At 55.2% G+C, this 22,669-nt stretch overlaps 8 protein-coding genes across 10 annotated transcripts; all 8 read left to right on the forward strand.

The window, feature by feature from the left end:
• Positions 1-583: 583 nt before the first annotated feature.
• On the forward strand, positions 584-1,994 carry ABB37_03805 (hypothetical protein; the record flags this gene model as incomplete). Its single annotated transcript, XM_015801256.1, has 1 exon — positions 584-1,994. Exon 1 carries the CDS (start codon positions 711-713, stop codon positions 1,992-1,994), a length of 1,284 nt encoding a protein of 427 aa, XP_015659876.1. The 5' UTR covers positions 584-710.
• An 828-nt stretch (positions 1,995-2,822) lies between these two features.
• Positions 2,823-4,148, forward strand: ABB37_03806 (hypothetical protein; the record flags this gene model as incomplete). Its single annotated transcript, XM_015801257.1, has 1 exon — positions 2,823-4,148. The coding sequence occupies exon 1, from the start codon at positions 2,913-2,915 to the stop codon at positions 4,146-4,148; it is 1,236 nt and encodes a 411-aa protein (XP_015659877.1). The 5' UTR covers positions 2,823-2,912.
• Positions 4,149-4,609: 461 nt separating this feature from the next.
• ABB37_03807 (hypothetical protein) lies at positions 4,610-5,488 on the forward strand (the record flags this gene model as incomplete). The annotated part of the gene is made up of 1 exon (XM_015801258.1): positions 4,610-5,488. The coding sequence occupies exon 1, from the start codon at positions 4,943-4,945 to the stop codon at positions 5,486-5,488; it is 546 nt and encodes a 181-aa protein (XP_015659878.1). The 5' UTR covers positions 4,610-4,942.
• A 1,006-nt stretch (positions 5,489-6,494) lies between these two features.
• ABB37_03808 (hypothetical protein) lies at positions 6,495-8,819 on the forward strand (the record flags this gene model as incomplete). The annotated part of the gene is made up of 1 exon (XM_015801259.1): positions 6,495-8,819. The coding sequence occupies exon 1, from the start codon at positions 6,738-6,740 to the stop codon at positions 8,817-8,819; it is 2,082 nt and encodes a 693-aa protein (XP_015659879.1). The 5' UTR covers positions 6,495-6,737.
• Positions 8,820-9,335: 516 nt separating this feature from the next.
• On the forward strand, positions 9,336-11,126 carry ABB37_03809 (phosphoglycerate mutase-like protein; the record flags this gene model as incomplete). Of its 2 annotated transcripts, none has more annotated exons than XM_015801260.1 (1): positions 9,336-11,126. In XM_015801260.1, exon 1 carries the CDS (start codon positions 10,122-10,124, stop codon positions 11,124-11,126), a length of 1,005 nt encoding a protein of 334 aa, XP_015659880.1. In that variant the 5' UTR covers positions 9,336-10,121. The 2 variants fall into 2 exon arrangements, with proteins under 2 accessions (XP_015659880.1, XP_015659881.1); XM_015801261.1 differs by having other exon boundaries at positions 9,933-11,126.
• A 407-nt stretch (positions 11,127-11,533) lies between these two features.
• ABB37_03810 (putative phosphoglycerate mutase family member 5) lies at positions 11,534-12,962 on the forward strand (the record flags this gene model as incomplete). The annotated part of the gene is made up of 1 exon (XM_015801262.1): positions 11,534-12,962. Exon 1 carries the CDS (start codon positions 11,937-11,939, stop codon positions 12,960-12,962), a length of 1,026 nt encoding a protein of 341 aa, XP_015659882.1. The 5' UTR covers positions 11,534-11,936.
• Positions 12,963-18,347: 5,385 nt separating this feature from the next.
• ABB37_03811 (hypothetical protein) lies at positions 18,348-19,850 on the forward strand (the record flags this gene model as incomplete). The annotated part of the gene is made up of 1 exon (XM_015801263.1): positions 18,348-19,850. Exon 1 carries the CDS (start codon positions 18,393-18,395, stop codon positions 19,848-19,850), a length of 1,458 nt encoding a protein of 485 aa, XP_015659883.1. The 5' UTR covers positions 18,348-18,392.
• A 558-nt stretch (positions 19,851-20,408) lies between these two features.
• On the forward strand, positions 20,409-21,946 carry ABB37_03812 (hypothetical protein; the record flags this gene model as incomplete). Of its 2 annotated transcripts, none has more annotated exons than XM_015801264.1 (1): positions 20,409-21,946. In XM_015801264.1, exon 1 carries the CDS (start codon positions 20,492-20,494, stop codon positions 21,944-21,946), a length of 1,455 nt encoding a protein of 484 aa, XP_015659884.1. In that variant the 5' UTR covers positions 20,409-20,491. The 2 variants fall into 2 exon arrangements, with proteins under 2 accessions (XP_015659884.1, XP_015659885.1); XM_015801265.1 differs by having other exon boundaries at positions 20,448-21,946.
• Positions 21,947-22,669: the final 723 nt, after the last annotated feature.

Below are 22,669 nucleotides of genomic sequence, written 5' to 3' on the forward strand. Positions count from 1 at the left end.
ATATTTCTTTACAGTTTTTTTTTTAGGTTACACGAGACTTTCTGTTGTTGTTTCTTCAACCTCGAGCGCGCTACGCGGCTTTTCGTTTCCAACAGCGGAGCGCTTTCTTCCACGAAAAAAACAACAACCAACATTTCGATAATAAAACAGTAGAGTAACGATGAAGAAACGGACGCTCGAGAAGCTGGTTCATATTATTATTTGGTGCTGTTGCGGCTATCGCAACGTTCTGCATCCTTTGCATTTTTTTATTTTTTGCTCTCCTCCTTTTATTGTTATCTTTTCTCCCTCCCATTTGCGACATAAGTGAGCAGGCGCAGCTGCACGCATGCCAGACGAAGAATTCAGCCCAAGCAAATTAGAAAAGAATAATGACACCAGAAGAAAGAACGAAAAGAGTTAGCGCGCGAGATGAAAAAAAAAGCGTTGTTTCTTTTTTGACTTTTTTTAACATCTTTAGTTTAATTTCCTGCGTCGCCGCGAGGATGAACCGTGTGGACAACGCCTACAACGCACACAACAACAACGATTTCTTCCTTTTCCCCCTTGCTATTCTACTCTATTGATTTACTGTTCCTGGGCTAGAAATCGACCGCAACACGCAGCGGATCAGCCGTGAACATACATACGCGTAAAACTATTCACAAACAAATACAAGCTTTTCTTTCCATAGATCAACACTTCAGCGCACTCACAACTACAAGAGAAAAATGAGCGCGCCTTCTGATGCATTGGCCGACAAGCCCGAGGCGGTCGAGGAGGTACAACCGACCACGGAGCCGGAGTTGGAGAGGGCAGCGGAGGCTAGTACATCGGAGGACCACGGTAGCGAGGAGGACAGTGGCAAAGATAGCGAAGACGCCGGCAGCGAAGACGAAGAAGGCGCAGAAGACGAGGAAGACGAGGAAGACGACGACGCGGCCTTTCAATTTCCCACCGACGAGGCAGCGGAAGCGGAGCGCCAACGCGGCCTCGTGGCGTACAACGAGGGCCGCTTCGAGGATGCGCTGGATGTTCAGTACCGCGTGGTGCGCCACTTCTCCAACAAGTACGGCTCCACCTCCGCCAAGTGCGGCAAGTACTTCCTCGACTACGGCCTGTCTCAGCTGCGTCTCTTGCAAGGACAGACCACCGTGGACGACGTGCTGCAGCCCCGTGACGAGGACGCGCTCATGACGTGCTACGTGAACTTAGAAGTGGCCCGGGTTTGCTACCAAAAGCTGGAGGCGGAGCGCGGGGAGGACGATGTGGAGGTGGAGTTGGCCCTCGCGGAGGTGCACAACGCACTCGCCCAGCTCTCGGTAGAGAAGGAAGACTATGACGCCGCGCTGCGGGAGTACGAGGCGGAGCTGCTGCAGTACCGCGCTCTGCAGGACGCCGCGGAGGAGCCGGACAAGTTGACGGTGGTGCCCGCCGGTCGGGTGGTGGCGGTGCTGTATGGCATTGCGGACTGCTTTATGAAGGAGGGCGACTTTGAGGGGGCGGAGGAGCGTCTGCAGGCGACGCTGACGGAGGTGGCGCTGTACCCCGCCGGCACCCTCTCCGACGCCCTCCTCACCGAGCTGAAGGAAGTGCTGGCCGAGGCGCAGGAAATGAAGGGCGGCAAGTTCCAAGAAATCCAAGACGCGATCAAGCATCAATTCGCGGCTGAGGCGGAGCAGATCCCTAACCCGCAGGAGTTCTTCTCGATTGATACGGAGGGCAAACACCCGTTCCTCTCCGCCGTGCCGGGCGCCAGCGGGGACGAGGTGGGAGACCACTCCTACCTCTCCATGCCGATGTCCGCCAGTGGGCAGGCGCTGGCAACGAATGAGCACAGTAATAGTCTATCCGTATCACTCTTCCCTCCGCAGGGGAGCCGCAGCAACACGCCGGGTGGGCCGGTGCAGCACGCTACGGTGCGCAAGAAGCAGAAGCGCACGGGCGACGACTCCCTGTCGAACGCGCAGCCGGAGAACAAAAAACCGCGCGCAGAGCCGGCTGCGTCGTCGTAGAATGTGAGGCGACGTTTGAGGGGGGGGGGGGAGGGAGAGGAAGAGGGGCAGAGAGAAAGCAAAGCATGCGTGACTCAACTCCTCTTGGGAGAGAGAAGCCGGGACGGGTTCGGTTCTCCGCTCTCTCTTTTCTGTGGCTGTTGTCGTTCGTCTTTCCTTTATTGATCTCCTTGCAGCGTGCTCCTCTTGTCCTTCTCTCCCTTCATACTTTTTTTTGGCATAGAGCGTGTTGTTTCGTGATGCTTTGAATTGAATCGTCTGAATTTATTTATTGAAAAAATAGACGAAGCAAATGGACTTTCTCTTGTTTCTTTTTTATTTCCGCAAGGTTTGTCGCCGTGCTGTCGCGACAAAGCACTGTTGCCTTTCTTTCTCATATTTCGGCGTTTATATTTGAAGTTGAGTGTGAAACGACAACATCAAGCAAACAAGTTCTGACAGGACTGTGTCGCGTGCGGAAACTGAGTGGGCCGGTGACTGTTCCCCATCCCTGAAGGAGCCCGAAGTAGGAGTCGGCAAAATATCACCTGCACTTGTTTCTGCCCTTCCTTTCCTTCTTTCCATCTCGTGCAAACACAGCCAAATCGCTCTGAAGAACAGTGAGGAGCAGTCACATAAACACTGGTGCCAGTCGCCGTGTTCCTCTGCGCCTGCGGCATATCGCAGAACGTCGGTAGGGTGATGTATTTGCTGTTTGTCGTCCGCAGCTTCGTCGCAGCTTTTGTTGAATCCACTAACTTTTCCTTTGCTCCTGTTCTTCTGCTTTCGTTGCCTCTTTTGCTGCTGCCACGTGAACTTCCCTCCCGATAATGTACCGCTCTGGTGACAAGCTTCGACACGACAACAGCAAAGAGGAGGTCATCGAGATTGCGTTACTACCGGCAGCATCTTCTCCTCTTTCCCTTTTTTAAAAAACTGATGCAGCGCACCATGGCCACCAAAGCCGCATGTAGTTTTCTCTACGACAGCCATTGTCATCTTCGCGAGGCAGCGCTCTGCGAGACAGCGGAAACGGCTGCCACTGCCGCTGCCTCCTCCTGCGCTCTTGATGACGGGCGATCGAGCGTGATGAGCATCGTGCTCTGTGGAACGCACCCGCAGCTCGATTGGGACCTGGTGGCCAAGGCGATCATCAAGCCCAACGGGGTCCACAAAATCCCTGGATTTGGCGTGCACCCGTGGCTTGTACCCGCTTCTCCACCTCAAACCCCAGAAGCGAAGTTGACGAATCCGGTGTCGGCTCCGGTGGCACCCTCTGCGCAAAGAAGAGGAGCGGGTGGCGGCTGTTGCAGTGCTGCCCCCGCCGACGCCTCCGCGCACCTCTCCCTGTCCCTCGCAGAGATATTGGCGGAGTTAGAGGGTCGACTGCGCACTTTCCCTCGCGCCATCGTGGCTGAAATCGGGTTGGACAAGCTGCGCGGCCCGCCCGAGGCAGTACAGAAAGAAGCTTTTGTTGCACAGCTCCGCATCGCCGCCGCCCATCAGCGACCCGTTTCCGTGCATTGCGTACGGCACTATGGACTGCTCCTGCAACTCCTTCAGGACTTGCCGGCCGAGGACACCCCGCCAGCGATCATCCTGCACGCCTTCACTGGCTCGCTGGAGGTGGCGAAGTCGCTGCTAAACTTGAAGAACAAAAAGCGCACGAAAGCGAAGTTGAAAGATGTGCCGGCGATGTCTGCTTCAACGCAATCGAAAAAGGGCAGTGACTGCACTGAAGCTTCCGCGCCGCAACCCAAGAAGACGAAACGCGGTGGCGGCCCCTCCGCGGGCACGGTGCGCATCAACGAGCGCATCTTCTTTGGTGTCGGCCTCTCCACAAGTTTTACAGTGAAGAACTTCTCTACGCAAACACTGCCGTGTTTATTGAGTGCGCAGAAAGTTCTTCTAGAGACCGACGCGCATTACGGCGGCGAGCGCGACTGCGGCTGCGACGGAGAGGCGACGGGGGGCAACGCGACCGCCGGCGTGTACGTGAGCGCGCGGGAGCACGCGGCGCAGTTGGAGGAAGTAATGCGAATCGTGGCGGTCACCGCATTGCAGAGCGCCGAGTTGGCGAAGTCGGCGCAGGCGTCGGGACTTGCTCCAGATGTGCTGGTGCGTCAGTCCGTCACCGCCGCCTACGCGACCGCCTTCCGTTCAGTTTTGCATTAACGTGCGCACCTCTCGCATGTTTCAGCTGCGGCTGGTGTTTTTGCTGTTCATTGTACCCCTTCCGTGAATCCAGTATGACAGCTCTGCGTGAGCACGGCCCTCTCGCATTTACCCTAAAAAAACGCTGAAACTGAGAACATAAAAAAAATGTCGCACAGTAATGAATAACAAGATCTCTCTCTGTTTGCTTCTCTACCTACTACTGACACCGCAAGCGCTTTTTCTTTTCGCCTTGCTGGTCCTTTTCAGTGTGGCGGACCGCGACGCTGGATAAAGGCGGTTTGATCAATGTGTTTCTTCACCGTTTCCTCACTGTGTTTCACTCCTTTTCTTTCACGATCTTTGCCTCTCGCTGTGCCCTTGTCTTCCTGCAACTCTTTGTCTTGCTGATAACTGGCGGGCACCTAAATCTCAAAACCCACACGTACACACACACACACACACACCGAGAGGGAAATACAAGGCTGCTACACGTCTATCAAGATCCTCTAACCACTTAAAGCGCCCGATTACGCTCACTTTTGTTCTTTGTATTACTTTCAACAGTGCTACTTTCCTTTTGATTCTCTTCTCTCTTTTTTTTTTTTAACACTGACTGCGCACCAAACTCTTTTCCAAGGTGCTTGACGGCTACGCAATTCAATCCCCAAAGAGAAGAGAGTCCACTTACTACAAACCATCACGAATTATTCAATTACCCCAACTTTTATATAACCAACTCATTACTTATTTTTTTGCTTGTTTTCTGCTTAGACTGCCCACTGTTTGGACTGCAGCGTCTTTTTTTTCCGTGTATGTGTGCTTACGACTATATGTCTTTTTCTCGCTGTGCCCTAAGTGCTTCTCTTTCTTCTCACTCTTTGCTTTTCGAGTATTTACTGTTGTCCGTTGCACGCTGCAGCTCAAAAACAATATCAAATTACCTCGCAAGATTTGTACCTGTCGCGCTCTCTTTTCTGGTTTCGGTAGGTCTCTTTTATCTGATCTCTCGTCAGACACACGGAGTCATTCGCACTTGCACAAGCGTTAACAAAAGTAGGGACTACGGGAAAGCAGAGGAAAGGCTCCTCAGCCGCGACATGCCTCGCCTCCTCAGCGTCGCACAGGCGGAGTTCCCTCACACATTTTCTGCCACCGCCTTTCCGCACTCCCTGCAGGGCCGACGAAACGGGAACGCGCTCGAGGAGGCAGCCATGGAGGTGCCGTGGAATGGCAGCGATGATGATGTTCGGTCGGTGGCAAGGATCATCACCGCTTCCTTTCTTTCTCCGCAGCAGAGCACTCCCCCAACAGCGTCTGCGTCTTCGCAGCAAAGCCGGCAGAGTCTCTGCATGGGATAGAGTGCTGTGATGGCGTTGCAACGCTTGTTTTTTTTGTGTGTGTGCATGGGTTTTACGTCTCCCGAGAAACCAATCTTCTATTGGATGCAAAAGAGGTGAGGAACGTGTGATGGGAAAGAGGACAGATGTGGGGTCTGTCATGTGTTTGGCAACACGGCACCCCACCGTATTTTCCTTTTTTATTGCTACTTCACGTGCTCCTCATTTCTTTTGCATCTAATAGAAGATCGGTTTCTTTTTTTTTTTGGGGGGGGGGGACGTAAAACACGCACACACCCAAAGACAAGCATTATGACGCAACCACAGAGTTTCTACCTCAGGCGCATGCTTTTCATTGCTTATCCTTTTTATTTTCTTTTTGGTTTTCATCACTATTGCTAACTTCATACAGTGAAATGGCTTTTGGCTGTTCACCCTCTTTTTTCTGTTTCGTGCGGATTCGCTTTCGTTGTCATGATGCATCGCTTTGCTTCCGAGCTTTTGTTCTCAGTTGTTTCCTTTGGTCGCTGTGTGCTGTGTTACCTTGCAGTGTTTGCGAGGAGAGACAAGGAGACCAAGGAAAGAGGAAACGCTGCAAAACGCTGCCGGTTCTCTGTGTACCAGCGCCGAACCCTCCTTTTCTAAATAAGCTTCATTCTTTTTCTTTTCTAGCCGACGCTGTTTTCGAAACTTATTTTTTCTTTCCTTTTTACGTGAAGCCGCAGTCAAAGCAAATATCTACAATGGCGGCATGATTACAAATGATAAAGGAAATGTAGCCGGAAAAGTGTTGTGAAAGTGCTCGATGCGTGCCCTCCAAGTCGCGCTTGTTAGTGTCATCTTTTAGTGGAAGTTGATGTCTTGTTTCCCCTCTTTCTTTCTTCCACCGTGGTGACTGTTTCACATCCGTGTCTCGATGCTCTTACCGATCCTTTCACAACTCGCCTCATCTTGAGTATCTTCCCTTTCGTTAACATCTTTTTGTGTATGTGTGTGTGTTCCGCACATCTTCAACACGCTCCCTCAAAGAGCACTACCATATATTTACGCGGCCCTCCCCTCGCGTGTTAACAGTCGAATGAGAAGGTGCGTACGAATTAATCCTTTCTATCCACCCTATAGAAGCCTCTGAAAGCTGTTCTTCTCACCCTCATCAAGTAACCTCCAAGATTCGCCATCAATCAATACGTACACAGACTGACCGGCAAAAGCTGTCGGTCAAGAGGAAAGAGGAAAGAAAAATTACATTACCACATAGAAGTACTCTGAGATGTTCTTCTGGGGCAGCTACAACTTTCAGGAGCCGCAGCAGACGGAGCACCCCGATCGCCCACCGCTGCGGTACCCTGCCTACCTGCCCCCTTCGCTGTCGGTGCTCCATCGCAGCAGCCCTGCCTCACCTGCGATCACCGCATCGACTTCCTCCTCATCGCTGCTCTCCGACGCAGCCGCGGTGCAGGAGGCGCTGCGGCAGATTAAAGCGCATCGCATGCAGGTGCACCACATTGCTTGCGGGACGAAGCACCTTGTCGCGGCTGTGAGTCTCACCCAGGCAGATCATGTAGCGGAGGCGTCTGCGGGGCCGCAGCAACCGCACCAGCAGCGCATCATCGCCCTCTATGGAATGGGCAGCAATGAGTACGGCCAACTTGGTCACCACGTTGCGAATTACGCCACGACGTTGACTCACCTACTCCTGGAGGATGTGATGGAAGGCATGGTGGTGAGCGTTGCGTGCGGGGCCCGGCACACCCTCGTCTGCACCTCCACCGGCTGCGTCTACGTGGCCGGCGACAACTCGTCGCATCAGCTTGGCCTGCCCGGTCAGATGGTGAAGCCGCTTCCGAAAGGTGGTAGCTACGCGCCGAGCTTTACCCAGCTGACGAGCCTCGCCCACATTCAGGCCGTCTACGCCAACGGCAGCGCCTCCTTTGCCCTCGACCGCCGCGGGCAGGTGTACTCGTGGGGTGAGGCGAAGTACGGCCACCTCGGCCACAACGACAACGGCGAGCGGATGGACCCGCAGACACTGAAGCTCATCTCGGTGGACGTGCCGTTGCCGCAGCTCGTGCGCTGGTTTGAGCGGCATCGCGTGGCCATCGTGGAGGTGTCAGTTGGAAAGGGCCACATGGTGTGCCGAAGTGAGACGGACGTCTACACCTGCGGCGAGCCCTTCTTTGGCAAACTCGGCCACGGGGACATCGATCCTCGCCTGGAACCGACACGGGTGGAATTCCCGCCGCGCAAGCAGGTCGAGAAGCTTGTTGGCATCGCCGCCGGGGACGACCACACGTTGGTGCTGAAGGAGAATCCCCTCATCGGATCGATTGTGTACTTTTTTGGCAAGTTGAGCAACTCGGATGGACAGCTGCGGCCAACGATTGTGCAGATCCCGACAACGTCGATCCGCATGGTCGTGGGGGGCCGTGGTACTCTGTGTGCCGCCGTCACGCTCGAGGGCCATTTGTATGTGTGGGGCAAGCACTCCTACCAAAAGGTGTACAACGGCACCAACGCCACGGCGCCGCGTGCGCAGCCGTGCAAGGTGCACCTGCTCGACAAGTACAACATTGCCGGACTCGTGTCGGGTGGAACGTTTATGGTGGCGTACGCGGCGGAGGGCGCAGTGGCGCCGTTGGTTGCCGCTGACTCCACCGCAGCGGCGGAAGGTGTCGGCAACAATGGTAGAGAACACAAAGAAGAAGAGGAGGGAAAGGAGAAGAAGGAGTCGTCGGTGAAGGCGGAAGAGGAACGAGGCGGCCCATCGGTCTCGTCTGCTTCTCCTTCCGTGGCGCGCAGCTGGGACGTCGTCGTGCCGCACGACGCGCGTGTGGGCCGCGACGGCGTCGGCGACCCGGACGAGGACTACGAGGAAGGCGTGCGAGCGCTGCTGCGGCAGTACCTCGGCCCTGGCCTCGGTGCCGCGTACATCGCCCAGCTGCCCGCCCACCCTACCCGCTCCGCCGCGCACGTCTACGCGTTTGCGCACATCCCTGTACAGGAGTTGTCGCGGGGGCAGAAGGTGCGGCTGTGGATGACAGACGTGTACGCCGTCGGCACCGTGGTCGACAACTCGCCGAGTGAACCACGCGGCTTTTCGGCCAGTCAGGGCGGCCCGTCGCCGTCGCGCTCGCAGACGCCGGTCGCCGGAGGAGAGGAGTCGGAGTCGCCTTCACCACCGGCGGGGAAGCGGGTGAAGATCGAGTGGCAGCGCGACGATTGGGATGATGAGGTGATCACCCTCTACTCGGAAGACGAGACTCTTGACGCGGAGAACGCCAACCGCTGGCAGCCGTTTTGGTTTGAGCAGGATGTCACGGGCGAGTACGTTATCGCAAAGAGCCGGAAATAAGAAATGGGAAGAGCGTGGTCTTTGGTATGTTTTTTTTTGTGTTTTGTGTGTGTGTGTGTGCGTGTTGTATCAGAAGTCAACGATTTTCGTAGACGTTGTAAAGGAAGAGTGTACTGGGGGAGTTGTTCTTTCCTTTGCGGTGCCAACGTCTGTGCGTTTCACAGGATTTCTTATGTACACACATCTTTCTGCGCATTTCTGTGAGTGAGTGTGTGAGTGCGGGGGGATGGGTTAAGCCGCTGAGGAGGCACGAAAGAAAGAAAGAATACCCTTACTGAAATCGTGGCCGGTTCTGTGAATTCTGTCACAACTGGATGCCCCTATGAAAGAGTCTTTTTGTATCTTTGAGCTCGTTCTACATCATCAAGAGAATAGTGAGGAGGAGTATTTAGTTGGAGAACCCCATTTCTTGTTCTGTAGGTTCCCGAAAGCATTTCACCATCACCACTTTCGAATGCGTTATCTTTTAGGATCGTCGTTTCTCCATTTTCCTTTCTTCTTCCTTTCTTGTTCTGTAGCGTAATTTGCACATCATTGCCATCAAACTGCAGCACCTCCGTGGATCGTAACGAAAAAGGAACAATCCACCTCTTGATTTTTGCTTCGGTTGCCGAAGTTGATCGCTTGATATCTGCCCTCGTTGCCACTGCCGGATGCTATCTCGGCTCGTGACCTCGTCATCTGTCTTTTAGAACCTCTTTGAAGACCCCTCCCTCGGGAAGGGACAATTCTGAAGGAGGTGTAACGCGACAGAGAGATTGTGTGGTGCGGTGCCGCCGCCGAGCTAAAAAAGAAAAACGAAAAAGAAACTGCTGCATCTCTCCTATCTTACTTTCGCGGCGGTATCAGATTCGTGAAAGCTATCAGTGCGTGTGGAAGCACAGGAGAAAGTGCTGGCCCCACGTCGCCATGGACTTACGAGGTAGACAGAGTCTAGTAAGTAGCTTTGTCAATCCTACCTACTTAGGCAACGAATGGCCCGAAAGCTTGGATTGTCACTTTTACAAGTATTATAGCTGCTGTTGCTGTTTGGACACCCTCTGTGTCTCACTCCTTCTTCCTTCGAATTTGCTCCAAACACGGATTTCCCTTTTTTATTTTTTATTTTGGAACAGTGAGTGCTCGACACAACTGAGCAGTGTGGAGCTAAACAATGGTTGAGATCGTACTACCAGAAGGCGATCCCTGCTGTTTTATCTGTTTTCTGCTCAGACACCTAATCCCCATTACTCTTGGCGTTTTGCTCGCTGACTCGAATACATCTTGAAGCTACTTCTTCCTTACTCGCACAAGAGCGCACAAATGGCTTTCACTCTTCGCCGTTTCTGCTGCAGTGTTGCCTTCGGCTTCACTGCCTCCCCTTTCATCCGAGGGGCGGGCGTAGCCTTTTGTGAGTCCGTCAGCACACCGAGTCCCAGCACCTCTAGCGGCAGTTTCTTTAGTCGCTTTACCTCTAAGTCGGACTCCGATTACGTACGAACCTGGGGCGTGAAGTGGGTGGAGGACTGGGATCGACCTGCCGTGCGCGGCATCCGCGACGATCGCAGCTCATCCATTCAGCGACAGATTATTCTTATTCGTCACGGACAGTACGAAAGCGAAACTCAAGACGACGACAGTATTCGCTGTCTAACTCCGCTGGGTGTGAAGCAGGCCCGCGCCACCGGTGTGTACCTGCAGAAGCTCTTCCAGGAAAGCGGTCGGCGCAAGGAAGCTGCTGCCGCCTACCGTGCTGCACGTCTAGCGTACAAGCAGATAAAGCTGGATGACGTACCGGACGACGCAGTCGATGCCGCGATGAGGCGAATGGAGGCGGCCAGCGTTGCGTACCGGAGTGCCGGTGGCATCTTCGTTGACGGCGCACCGCGGCAGGTGTACGTGTCAAACCTGACGCGTGCGAAGCAGACCGCCGATCTGCTTCTCGAGGCGTTCCCTTCCGCGCTGAAAAAGAGCGTGAAGGTGGACTCGGCGTTGCGGGAGCGCTTCCCGTGCGATGTGGAGCCGAAGCGCTCGCACGTGGCCACCGCGGAAAACATGAAGGCGGCGGAGGAGGTCTTTGAGCGGTACTTCCATCGTCCCACGAGTGATGAGTCGAGTGTGGAGATTATCGTGGGGCACGCTAATGTTATCCGCTACCTCACCATGCGTGCCCTGCAGCTGCCCCCGGAGGCGTGGCTGCGCACCTCGCTGCCGCACTGCAGCGTGACCACCATCACCATACGTGGCACAGGTCATGTGAGTCTAGTGGGCATGGGATCGTATGGACACTTGCCGCCGGAGCTCGTCACAACATCGAATCTACCGTGAAGAGGACGAAGCGCAAAGTCTTCCTTCCTCAAGTAGTAAATATTCAACGAAAGAATGAGCTAACTTGCCATCGTCTTGAGCACGTTTAGGGTGGTTCTTTACGTAAAGCAACAGTGCACTAATGATAATAAATCATGAAATCATGGACGCTGCACGATGGGCTACAAGGTGTTGACATGCGCACAATGATATATATTCTTTTCAGCTCTAAAGCAGCATATCGAACGACTCCCATCGTCGAACGCAGTTCATATTCTTATTAGTGTTATTGCTCCGCTTTGAATTAGAGAGCCGTCTGCATCCGGTTTCACGCTCCGCTCCTTCCCCAGTCAAATCCGTATCCTTCTCATCTCTTCCCCCTCCCATACTTTTTATTCACTACCAAAACCGTCACCACTTATTTCCTTAGAGGGTTGTACAATAGTGTCGGTGGTCAGTCGCTCGCTAACGGAAGCTGGAGCATTCAAACCCCTCTTCCGTTTTGTATGTTCGCCTTAAAAAGCACTTTACCGGTCACGATTTGCCCTCCCTGTTACAACAGAGTTGTGCATAGATCTATCGCCTCCTTCGTCGTGCAGCTCGCCAAAGTCAACGCTGCGCATTTTCACTCTGTTTGGTCATCTTTTTTTTTCCTCTGCGCGTACGTGTTCTTGCGTGTGTGTTTGGCCCCCACAATTTATCGATTTAAACGGAGGAAATCTCATTTTTTTTTCTCATTTCTACAATCTTAATATTTTAGGGTTTTCTTTATTTTCGCCAACGTGTTGCAGGTTGCAGTTAAGAGCGTCTCAACATTCCAAATCGTCCCGCATGTCGTTCTTCACTCTCCGTCGTTTTTGTGGCAGCCTGGCCCTCGGCTTTGTTGCCTCCCCGCTCTTCCGCGGCGTGGCGGTGGCGCTGTGCGAGTCCGCCTCTGGGCCGTCGGCGAGTATTTCAGCCGATGGGCAGATTAACCACATCTTCGATAACGTGCCGGCGCCGACGAAAGAAGAGTTGGAGTACGTAAAGACGTGGGGCATACCGTGGGTCGACGAGTGGGACCGGCCCGGAGCGCGTGGCATTCGCTCTGATCGTAGCACAGCGCACCTACGGCAGATCATCATGATTCGCCACGGACAGTATGAGAATGAGGCGACGGAAGATGACAGCATTCGCCGCTTGACTCCGCTAGGTGAGAAGCAGGCACGCGCCACCGGTGTGTACCTGCGCAAGCTGTTCGAGGAAAGTGAGAAGAAAAAGCAGCTGCTTGCGGTGTACACGGCTGCACGTGCAGCGTACCAGAAAGTGAAGAAGGAAGACGACGCCCCCGAGAAGGAATCGGCAGCTCTGCAGAGGATGATGCAAGCGGATCTCGCCGTTCGCGGAGCCGGTGGTATCTTTGTGGACGGCGCGCCGCGCTTTGTTCATGTGTCCAACATGGTGCGTGCGCGGCAGACAGCCGATCTCATCCTGGAAGCGTTTCCAGCCGAGGTGCAGCGCGCGTTGGACGTGGATCCGCAGCTGCAGGAGCGCTTCCCGTGTGATGTGGAGCCGAAACGGGAATTTCACGCGACCGTGGAGGACATGAAGGCGGCGGAGGAGGTCTTTGAGCGGTACTTCCATCGTCCCACGAGTGATGAGTCGAGTGTGGAGATTATCGTGGGGCACGGCAATGTTATCCGCTACCTCACCATGCGTGCCCTGCAGCTGCCCCCGGAGGCGTGGCTGCGCACCTCGCTGCCGCACTGCAGCGTGACCACCATCACCATACGTGGCACAGGTCATGTGAGTCTAGTGGGCATGGGATCGTATGGACACTTGCCGCCGGAGCTCGTCACAGCAGTGAATCTACCGTGAAGAGGATGAAGCGCAAAGTCTTCCTTTCCCTGCGCATAGTTTTTAGTTTTTATGGTTTCCTGTGGACGGGTCAGCTGGTACGGTTTCACACAGAATCTCCGCCGCTGCCATTGATTTCGTTGTAATTAAGCAGAAAACAAACACCCATCTCATTCGTTGATCTGTTCACGTTGCATTCTTTTATTTTTTTACGCTGATAATTACATTTAAGAGGAAACCCATGGGTGAGTTCAAACATCTGACTACGCTGTGTGTGTCTCACTAAACACGTTCTCACGTGTTCATCCCTTCAGTTTGACAGCGGTGCATTCTCCCCTGCTCTGCCGCCGCATCTGTGGCAATCGAATTTCTATTCCTCTTCCGCTCTTTATGCCTTCTTTCCTTCACATCAAGAACACGCAGAGACACAACTGTTCGATGCAGGGGTTGCACCTCAGCATCCAGTTCCGTTAACTCTCTCTTCTTAGTTTATGCGTTCAGACTTTAGTGCAGCTTCACGCTGTAAGCACCGCCATCGGACACAGAAGGGCCACATTCGTGCTCTTCTGTGATGAACTCAGGCAAGCGAGAGTCACTGCTCCCTTCGAGAAGTACTGTCTGGTATGTGTGTGTGTGTGTGGCTGGATTCGCAGTGCAACTCCTCACACGTGGATGCAGCAGCCGCATACAAAGGAACACGGGGGGACTCCAATTCATTCATTCCCCTGCGTGATGGAACTGCGGCGAGACGGACTGAAGAAGCTGGTGTTGCAGCCGCACTGTGGTGCCGCACAGGTCGGCCATCTGCGTCGGTGTGCGAGTGTATGTATGTGCGCAGCGCGACGTTGACAGCGAACCGGCTCCCACGAACAATCCCGCCCGGAGTATATTACTCTCGATCTCTTGTGCGGACCTACGGGTGCCCAGACGTGTTTGACGACGCAGATGCACAGACAGGTGCCGTGCCGCTGTGCGTGCGCGCTGGTGTGTGCGGGACTCAAGTGGTCTTTGTCAAATTCCTCGCAGCGGCTGGTGAGGTGGTGCGGTGCCACGCGCTCGCCCCCTCCCGCATCCGTGCCGTGCCAGGACCGTATGACCTCGAGAAGCGTGGCGCGTGGCGCCGTGCGAATGGCTGTGCGTGGGTGCGTTTGTGTGTGTGTGCCTGTGTGCCGCTGCGGTGGAACGTTGCAGGAGCCGTTGAGACGACGACGACAGTATAACTTTATTTACAATACACAGTTGGTGAGAGCTCTATTTTCGATGATGATGCATGAGTTAATCCATTCTCTGAGTCTCGGCTGTTGTGTGGTGGCGGTGGTTGCAGTGCGGCGCACTGTGGTGGGCGTGGCTGCATCACGGTGTGAATGGTTACTTGGGGTGTGCGCTGTGCTGGGAGGGAAGAGGAATGGGGAGACGGGGTGCAGCAGCCGCATACAAAGGAACACGGGGGGACTCCAATTCATTCATTCCCCTGCGTGATGGAACTGCGGCGAGACGGACTGAAGAAGCTGGTGTTGCAGCCGCACTGTGGTGCCGCACAGGTCGGCCATCTGCGTCGGTGTGCGAGTGTATGTATGTGCGCAGCGCGACGTTGACAGCGAACCGGCTCCCACGAACAATCCCGCCCGGAGTATATTACTCTCGATCTCTTGTGCGGACCTACGGGTGCCCAGACGTGTTTGACGACGCAGATGCACAGACAGGTGCCGTGCCGCTGTGCGTGCGCGCTGGTGTGTGCGGGACTCAAGTGGTCTTTGTCAAATTCCTCGCAGCGGCTGGTGAGGTGGTGCGGTGCCACGCGCTCGCCCCCTCCCGCATCCGTGCCGTGCCAGGACCGTATGACCTCGAGAAGCGTGGCGCGTGGCGCCGTGCGAATGGCTGTGCGTGGGTGCGTTTGTGTGTGTGTGCCTGTGTGCCGCTGCGGTGGAACGTTGCAGGAGCCGTTGAGACGACGACGACAGTATAACTTTATTTACAATACACAGTTGGTGAGAGCTCTATTTTCGATGATGATGCATGAGTTAATCCATTCTCTGAGTCTCGGCTGTTGTGTGGTGGCGGTGGTTGCAGTGCGGCGCACTGTGGTGGGCGTGGCTGCATCACGGTGTGAATGGTTACTTGGGGTGTGCGCTGTGCTGGGAGGGAAGAGGAATGGGGAGACGGGGTGCAGCAGCCGCATACAAAGGAACACGGGGGGACTCCAATTCATTCATTCCCCTGCGTGATGGAACTGCGGCGAGACGGACTGAAGAAGCTGGTGTTGCAGCCGCACTGTGGTGCCGCACAGGTCGGCCATCTGCGTCGGTGTGCGAGTGTATGTATGTGCGCAGCGCGACGTTGACAGCGAACCGGCTCCCACGAACAATCCCGCCCGGAGTATATTACTCTCGATCTCTTGTGCGGACCTACGGGTGCCCAGACGTGTTTGACGACGCAGATGCACAGACAGGTGCCGTGCCGCTGTGCGTGCGCGCTGGTGTGTGCGGGACTCAAGTGGTCTTTGTCAAATTCCTCGCAGCGGCTGGTGAGGTGGTGCGGTGCCACGCGCTCGCCCCCTCCCGCATCCGTGCCGTGCCAGGACCGTATGACCTCGAGAAGCGTGGCGCGTGGCGCCGTGCGAATGGCTGTGCGTGGGTGCGTTTGTGTGTGTGTGCCTGTGTGCCGCTGCGGTGGAACGTTGCAGGAGCCGTTGAGACGACGACGACAGTATAACTTTATTTACAATACACAGTTGGTGAGAGCTCTATTTTCGATGATGATGCATGAGTTAATCCATTCTCTGAGTCTCGGCTGTTGTGTGGTGGCGGTGGTTGCAGTGCGGCGCACTGTGGTGGGCGTGGCTGCATCACGGTGTGAATGGTTACTTGGGGTGTGCGCTGTGCTGGGAGGGAAGAGGAATGGGGAGACGGGGTGCAGCAGCCGCATACAAAGGAACACGGGGGGACTCCAATTCATTCATTCCCCTGCGTGATGGAACTGCGGCGAGACGGACTGAAGAAGCTGGTGTTGCAGCCGCACTGTGGTGCCGCACAGGTCGGCCATCTGCGTCGGTGTGCGAGTGTATGTATGTGCGCAGCGCGACGTTGACAGCGAACCGGCTCCCACGAACAATCCCGCCCGGAGTATATTACTCTCGATCTCTTGTGCGGACCTACGGGTGCCCAGACGTGTTTGACGACGCAGATGCACAGACAGGTGCCGTGCCGCTGTGCGTGCGCGCTGGTGTGTGCGGGACTCAAGTGGTCTTTGTCAAATTCCTCGCAGCGGCTGGTGAGGTGGTGCGGTGCCACGCGCTCGCCCCCTCCCGCATCCGTGCCGTGCCAGGACCGTATGACCTCGAGAAGCGTGGCGCGTGGCGCCGTGCGAATGGCTGTGCGTGGGTGCGTTTGTGTGTGTGTGCCTGTGTGCCGCTGCGGTGGAACGTTGCAGGAGCCGTTGAGACGACGACGACAGTATAACTTTATTTACAATACACAGTTGGTGAGAGCTCTATTTTCGATGATGATGCATGAGTTAATCCATTCTCTGAGTCTCGGCTGTTGTGTGGTGGCGGTGGTTGCAGTGCGGCGCACTGTGGTGGGCGTGGCTGCATCACGGTGTGAATGGTTACTTGGGGTGTGCGCTGTGCTGGGAGGGAAGAGGAATGGGGAGACGGGGTGCAGCAGCCGCATACAAAGGAACACGGGGGGACTCCAATTCATTCATTCCCCTGCGTGATGGAACTGCGGCGAGACGGACTGAAGAAGCTGGTGTTGCAGCCGCACTGTGGTGCCGCACAGGTCGGCCATCTGCGTCGGTGTGCGAGTGTATGTATGTGCGCAGCGCGACGTTGACAGCGAACCGGCTCCCACGAACAATCCCGCCCGGAGTATATTACTCTCGATCTCTTGTGCGGACCTACGGGTGCCCAGACGTGTTTGACGACGCAGATGCACAGACAGGTGCCGTGCCGCTGTGCGTGCGCGCTGGTGTGTGCGGGACTCAAGTGGTCTTTGTCAAATTCCTCGCAGCGGCTGGTGAGGTGGTGCGGTGCCACGCGCTCGCCCCCTCCCGCATCCGTGCCGTGCCAGGACCGTATGACCTCGAGAAGCGTGGCGCGTGGCGCCGTGCGAATGGCTGTGCGTGGGTGCGTTTGTGTGTGTGTGCCTGTGTGCCGCTGCGGTGGAACGTTGCAGGAGCCGTTGAGACGACGACGACAGTATAACTTTATTTACAATACACAGTTGGTGAGAGCTCTATTTTCGATGATGATGCATGAGTTAATCCATTCTCTGAGTCTCGGCTGTTGTGTGGTGGCGGTGGTTGCAGTGCGGCGCACTGTGGTGGGCGTGGCTGCATCACGGTGTGAATGGTTACTTGGGGTGTGCGCTGTGCTGGGAGGGAAGAGGAATGGGGAGACGGGGTGCAGCAGCCGCATACAAAGGAACACGGGGGGACTCCAATTCATTCATTCCCCTGCGTGATGGAACTGCGGCGAGACGACTTGTTAGCGGTGCGTGCCCCTCCCGCGTGCTGAAGTAGTACAGAGGCGTCTTCTACTCTGGCACCCGACTTGGAGGGCGATGAGTTGCGCGGAGTACGCAAGCGAGGACGCTCTTGCGAGCTCTCTTGTGCCGTCCCTCTGTTTCTCTCGGTCTCGTGCGGTGCGATTCTTTCCCGGTTTGTGCTGTTTATGCGTTCAGACGTTAGTGCAGCTTCACGCTGTAAGCACCGCCATCGGACACAGAAGGGCCACATTCGTGCTCTTCTGTGATGAACTCAGGCAAGCGAGAGTCACTGCTCCCTTCGAGAAGTACTGTCTGGTATGTGTGTGTGTGTGTGGCTGGATTCGCAGTGCAACTCCTCACACGTGGATGCAGCAGCCGCATACAAAGGAACACGGGGGGACTCCAATTCATTCATTCCCCTGCGTGATGGAACTGCGGCGGGATGACTCGGGGCCGGTTGTGATGTTAGGAGTTTCGGACGACAAGACTGTTTCGATGCGAGTTGGCGCCGACGCTGACGGTGCACTTTTCAACGGGAAGATATGTGTGGTGCCTACTGCCTTTGGTCGCACACCATCTCCCGATAAAAAGAGAAATAGTCCCGACTATCGAAGTATGCGCTGCAATCGCTTGGGCGAAGTGAGGGAAAGGGGAATGTCAAAACTTATCGTTTGTGTGTTTGTACTGACGGGTTAGCTTTCTTCACATCCCTACCAAATGCATTCTAACGATCTCGATCGCAACGGATACGGTGATGAGACAGTTCACATCGGCGCGTTTTTTTCTTTCCTCCTCTGTCGAGCCAGGACACATGTTGCTATGTTGGCTTTCCTCAAATCTATCCCTGCTCCTCTTCTCTTTTCTCAACAATACTGTTGTTTCCGTTATCAAACACCCATCGCATCCGTTTCGCCTCCTCAGTAACTGCGAGGATAGCAGACGTGGGATCACTCTCTTTTCTTCAATGGCCGGGATTATTTTTCAGTACCCTCGCCGTGACGGCACTACCGGGTTAGAGCTGGAGGCAGTGCGGCACGACTACGCACGAGTTGCTCCTTCCTACGGTTGCAACCTTGTGAATGCGGTGCTACAGGCTCTCGATGAGGCGGCTGCGTGCGCGCCAAGAGAGACAAACGCCGCCGTGAAAATCCAAGCCACGTTTCGTATGCACCGGCAAGCGGCGACGTTTCGTAATATGCGACGCAAGACGTGCATGGTTCAGCGCGTCTTCCGCGGTTACACCACCCGTAAACGTCTTGAGCACGAACGCACCACAACGCAGCGGCTTTCCTATCTGCAGACCGTCTTCGACATGTTCGCCACGCGTATTCAGGCGTGCTTCCGCGGGTATTACAGCCGCAAGACACGGTTCAACTACTACGCTCAGCAAGCCTACATCAGTACGGTGATGTCGCGTTCGCTGGGCGTTTTAGGAGACGCGCACCGCACCCGCATCGAACAAGACAAATTGCGCGCCGCAGAATCGCAGCGGGTGCTGGCGTTGAGCTACGCCCGGTGCACCGCACAGATGCACCACACCATCTCCACATGCAGCATCCCGAGTGTGTACCTTCGACCCCCCGTTTCATCGGTGCGACTCGCACCCAACAGCAAGCTCCAACCCACGGCAGGCGGTGGCCGTGATGGGACAAGAGGCGACGCAGGAGAAGGGGTGGGAAATGCAACGGCGGAGGATTATGAACTGGCCCAGGCGGCGGTGTTGACCGCGGGTGAAAAACTAGAGGATGACATTCAGCAAAACTCGCGGGCCGCCCGACACAACCGCGTGGGCACACCAGGGGCTCCGGGTGTGTCGCGGGGAACATCGCCCCGCCCCGCGGCTGCCACGACCGCACCGCAAACACGGGCACAGTCAACAGACGAGAAGCGCTCGCCCACCACTGCCACCGCCTCGCAGAGCCCGCGTCTTCCTGCGTTAGGTGCAAACTCTGGAAAGCAAAAGGTCTACGCAAAAACAAGCGGCGCACGTGTCAACGGGGAGGGAAAGGCCAAAAACCGTCTAAGCGTTCCGTGGGAAGAGGCGTCTGCGACGGCACCGCAGCGACCGCTCATTGAGAAGGTCCACCGGCACACGCAAAGCCCCCTCCACACCACCACCTCTGCCTCTGCAGCTGTCGCGGCCTCAACAACTCCTTCTGACCCGTCAAACAACAACACATACAAGGCTGTCTCGTCGTTTCATCGCAAATTCGGCATACGACGGCACGACTGTGTGGAGCACAATTTGAGCTGCGAGGCCGGTGTCGTGCAGAACGGTGCGGTCGCGGTGACGTTTCCTGGTCCGCTGTCGACGGCGAAGGAAAGCGCTGCGCTGCAGCACAGCGTGGATCAGAAAGTCATCAAATCGCTTCATGGCAACGATGTCTTCAAGGTTCCTGCGTCGCGTGGCAAACGAGCGTGACGGATGTTGAGGTTCGCTTCGATGAATTGAACCACCGCAACCCCGTTTATCCTTCCTGGGTGTCACACTGATGCTTTGTCGGTGACTGGTTGGCTACGTACATGTATAGTAGGACTACTTTATCATTTTTCTTTTTGTTTTCATCGGAGATGTACTGCCAAAGCAGCCGCATGCCACTGTCCTCATGCAAGTTTTTTTTTTTGCGGTCTTTTTTTGGTATTTAAATCGCTTTTGCTTTCATCAAAAGGGAAAAGAACGCATTTGTTGGTGTTAGACGCTGCGGTTGTGCATAAACGCGCCGTTGATCTTGCACAACAACAACAACAGCAGAGAAACCACTCGTAAATCGGGCCTCTCCATCACCGTTCTCGCGCAGCCAGAAAACAACAAAAACCAATGCTGCCTAACAAAAGAAAAGAATAATAGCGCCTTTCGAATAATGGGGACCAGTGGCCGCACATCGTTGATGAAGCGCGATTTCCTTCTTCTACCGTCCCCGCTGATGTTTGGTTTACCAAAAAATATTCACTTGTACGCTTGTATCTCACTCTATGTGGAAGTGTCACGCTAAACATATATATATATATATATCCTTAAAGCGTCGTTACAAGCAATCCACAAGGGATCCGTGCCCGTCTAGAATGGCGTGTTCGGCAGGTCGATCGCGCGCCGATGAGATCACGCACCCCGTAGGTCTCACCCGCTCCGTTCGCCACCAGGCCCCGAGTCAGCGCTCCGTGCTGCCACCAGCTCCCACCTCGAGCCAGCTCAGTGCTATTCTACGTGAAGCAGCACAACTGCTGCCTCTGTCTTCTATGGCCGACCTCGACTCAGGAAAGAGGCGCAGTGGAGGAGTCGCCGGTGGGTTGGACGTGTCCTCGGCATCATTGCCAACGGATTATGCATCTTTTGTTCGCCGCCAGTGCCCAACAAGCCGTCGCGTGCAGAGCAGCTTCGCCGCCGCGAAGGCGCACTCGATGCTGGGCGAACTGCTGCATTTCTTTGCTGTCTCCCTCACGTGCCTCTTCACCGAGGGCGTCGAGTCGGCGGCGGTACTATCGTTTCCGGCGGAGTGGGAGCACCGTCTGAACGCGCCAAACGCTGCGGCGCTGCGGGAGAAGTACCTATACGAGTTGCAGGGGTTTAGTACGCTCTTCACGTACGTGTGGGGCAACGTTGCCGCCGCGGGACGTGCGGCGCCGCTGCCGCTGAGAGAGGAAGAGGAGGACGACGACGAGCGGGAGGGGAAGAAGAGAAAATCAAGTGCGAGTGCGCGTACGGCGGCTCCGCAGCGATCGCGATCGCCATCGTCGGCTCCATCGCTGGCGTCGTCGTGCGTCGCGCACGAATTGAGTGAAGGGAGAACAGCGAAGGTACAGCGGACAGCTCCCGTCGCTGCCGCTGCTGCTGCCGCCGCTGCACCGGTGGGGACCAATACACGTACACATCCTCTTCCTCAGTTAGTGAAACAAACCACAAACGGGAAGACACTCCACAGCGCGCTCTCCTCGGCACCGTCCGCAGCGGATGCGAAGCCGTCTCGAACCTCGAATACGCAGACGACGCAATCGTCAGCGGTTACATCCAAGTCGGCTCCGGGCCACGGCTCGACTGGCCGTCGTCGCAGCCTGCCGGTGTTCAACGCCGATACGACGTCCAGCGAGCCACCTGCGCTCTCGCGAGGGTCGGCCGTTGCGGCAACAGGGCGCGGGCACTTCTTACCGTCGCTGCCCTTCGACGGGTTGGTGCCGTCTCGCCAGCTGCCCGGGCTGGAAGTGAGGAACGCAAGGGCCGGCGCGCAGCAAGGAAGAGGGAAAGCCCTACCAGAGGACGCGTCGGCGCCCAGCTCGTCTCCTCCACAACAGTCCGAGGCATCACACTTTTCTGCCTCGGCGAAGCAGCTGGCCATCCAGCTAGCGAAAGAGCAAGATCGAGAACGTGAGCTGAAGCGCGAGCTTGGTGTGCGAAACGTGCGCAACTTCGCGAAGGAGGAGGACATGCATGGGTACCTGCAAGCGTTTCAGCAAAACATGCACAGCGTGTTGGACGGAGAGGAGGATACAGTCGAGGACGGTGCGGGCTCCGGCAGCCGCTAAGCGCAACGAAGGTTTTCTTTCTTTTTTTTTCTTAAAGAAAGGAACCCAAAATATGTTTTTGTTGCATGCCTTTTCTTCATCCTTGTAAATCCTGATTTACAGACTTTGCACCCCCCCCCCCTTCATTCCAGCTGTGGCAATAAGAAGGCTACCATTTTGCTGTCGTACGCCTTGCAAATACCACCTGGTTTCGCTTGATCCGTGTGCTGCTTCTGTCGCTAAGAAGCAGATGGGGTAATCTGTTTTGCCTCTTCTTTCACGTACTGAAACTTCGCATGTACAATAAAGGTGCTACTCCTTTTCTCACATTTCTTTTTCTTTCTTGTTAAACGTGGCATTTACGCTTTAACCTTTACGTCCTGTTTTCCTCATGTAATCCAAAAAAAAAACATCGGGTTTTCCCCTTTCTATTCTTCTTATTTATCTGCCATTTTTCGTTCTGTTGTTGTTGTTGTTGTTGTTGTTGTTTTAGAGAGCGCTGGCCGCGGCTTTTTCATCATTCCCTCATCGTGGCAGTCGTTCGGTCACGGCTTCTCTGTGTAGATTAACGTAACGTACTCTCAAGTAGTGTACTTCGCACATGGAAGAGAGCGAGAGAGAGAGACTACGCGTCGGGTTTTTTTTCTACCTCTTCTTGTACTTACAACCATGAACGTCATCTTCAAACCACATCAGCAACAGGAGAAGCATATGTGAAAGGAAAATGCGAGAGTTTTATTGAGT

This window comes from Leptomonas pyrrhocoris, assembly GCF_001293395.1.
Source record: "Leptomonas pyrrhocoris isolate H10 chromosome Unknown, whole genome shotgun sequence".
Lineage (NCBI taxonomy): Eukaryota > Euglenozoa > Kinetoplastea > Trypanosomatida > Trypanosomatidae > Leptomonas > Leptomonas pyrrhocoris.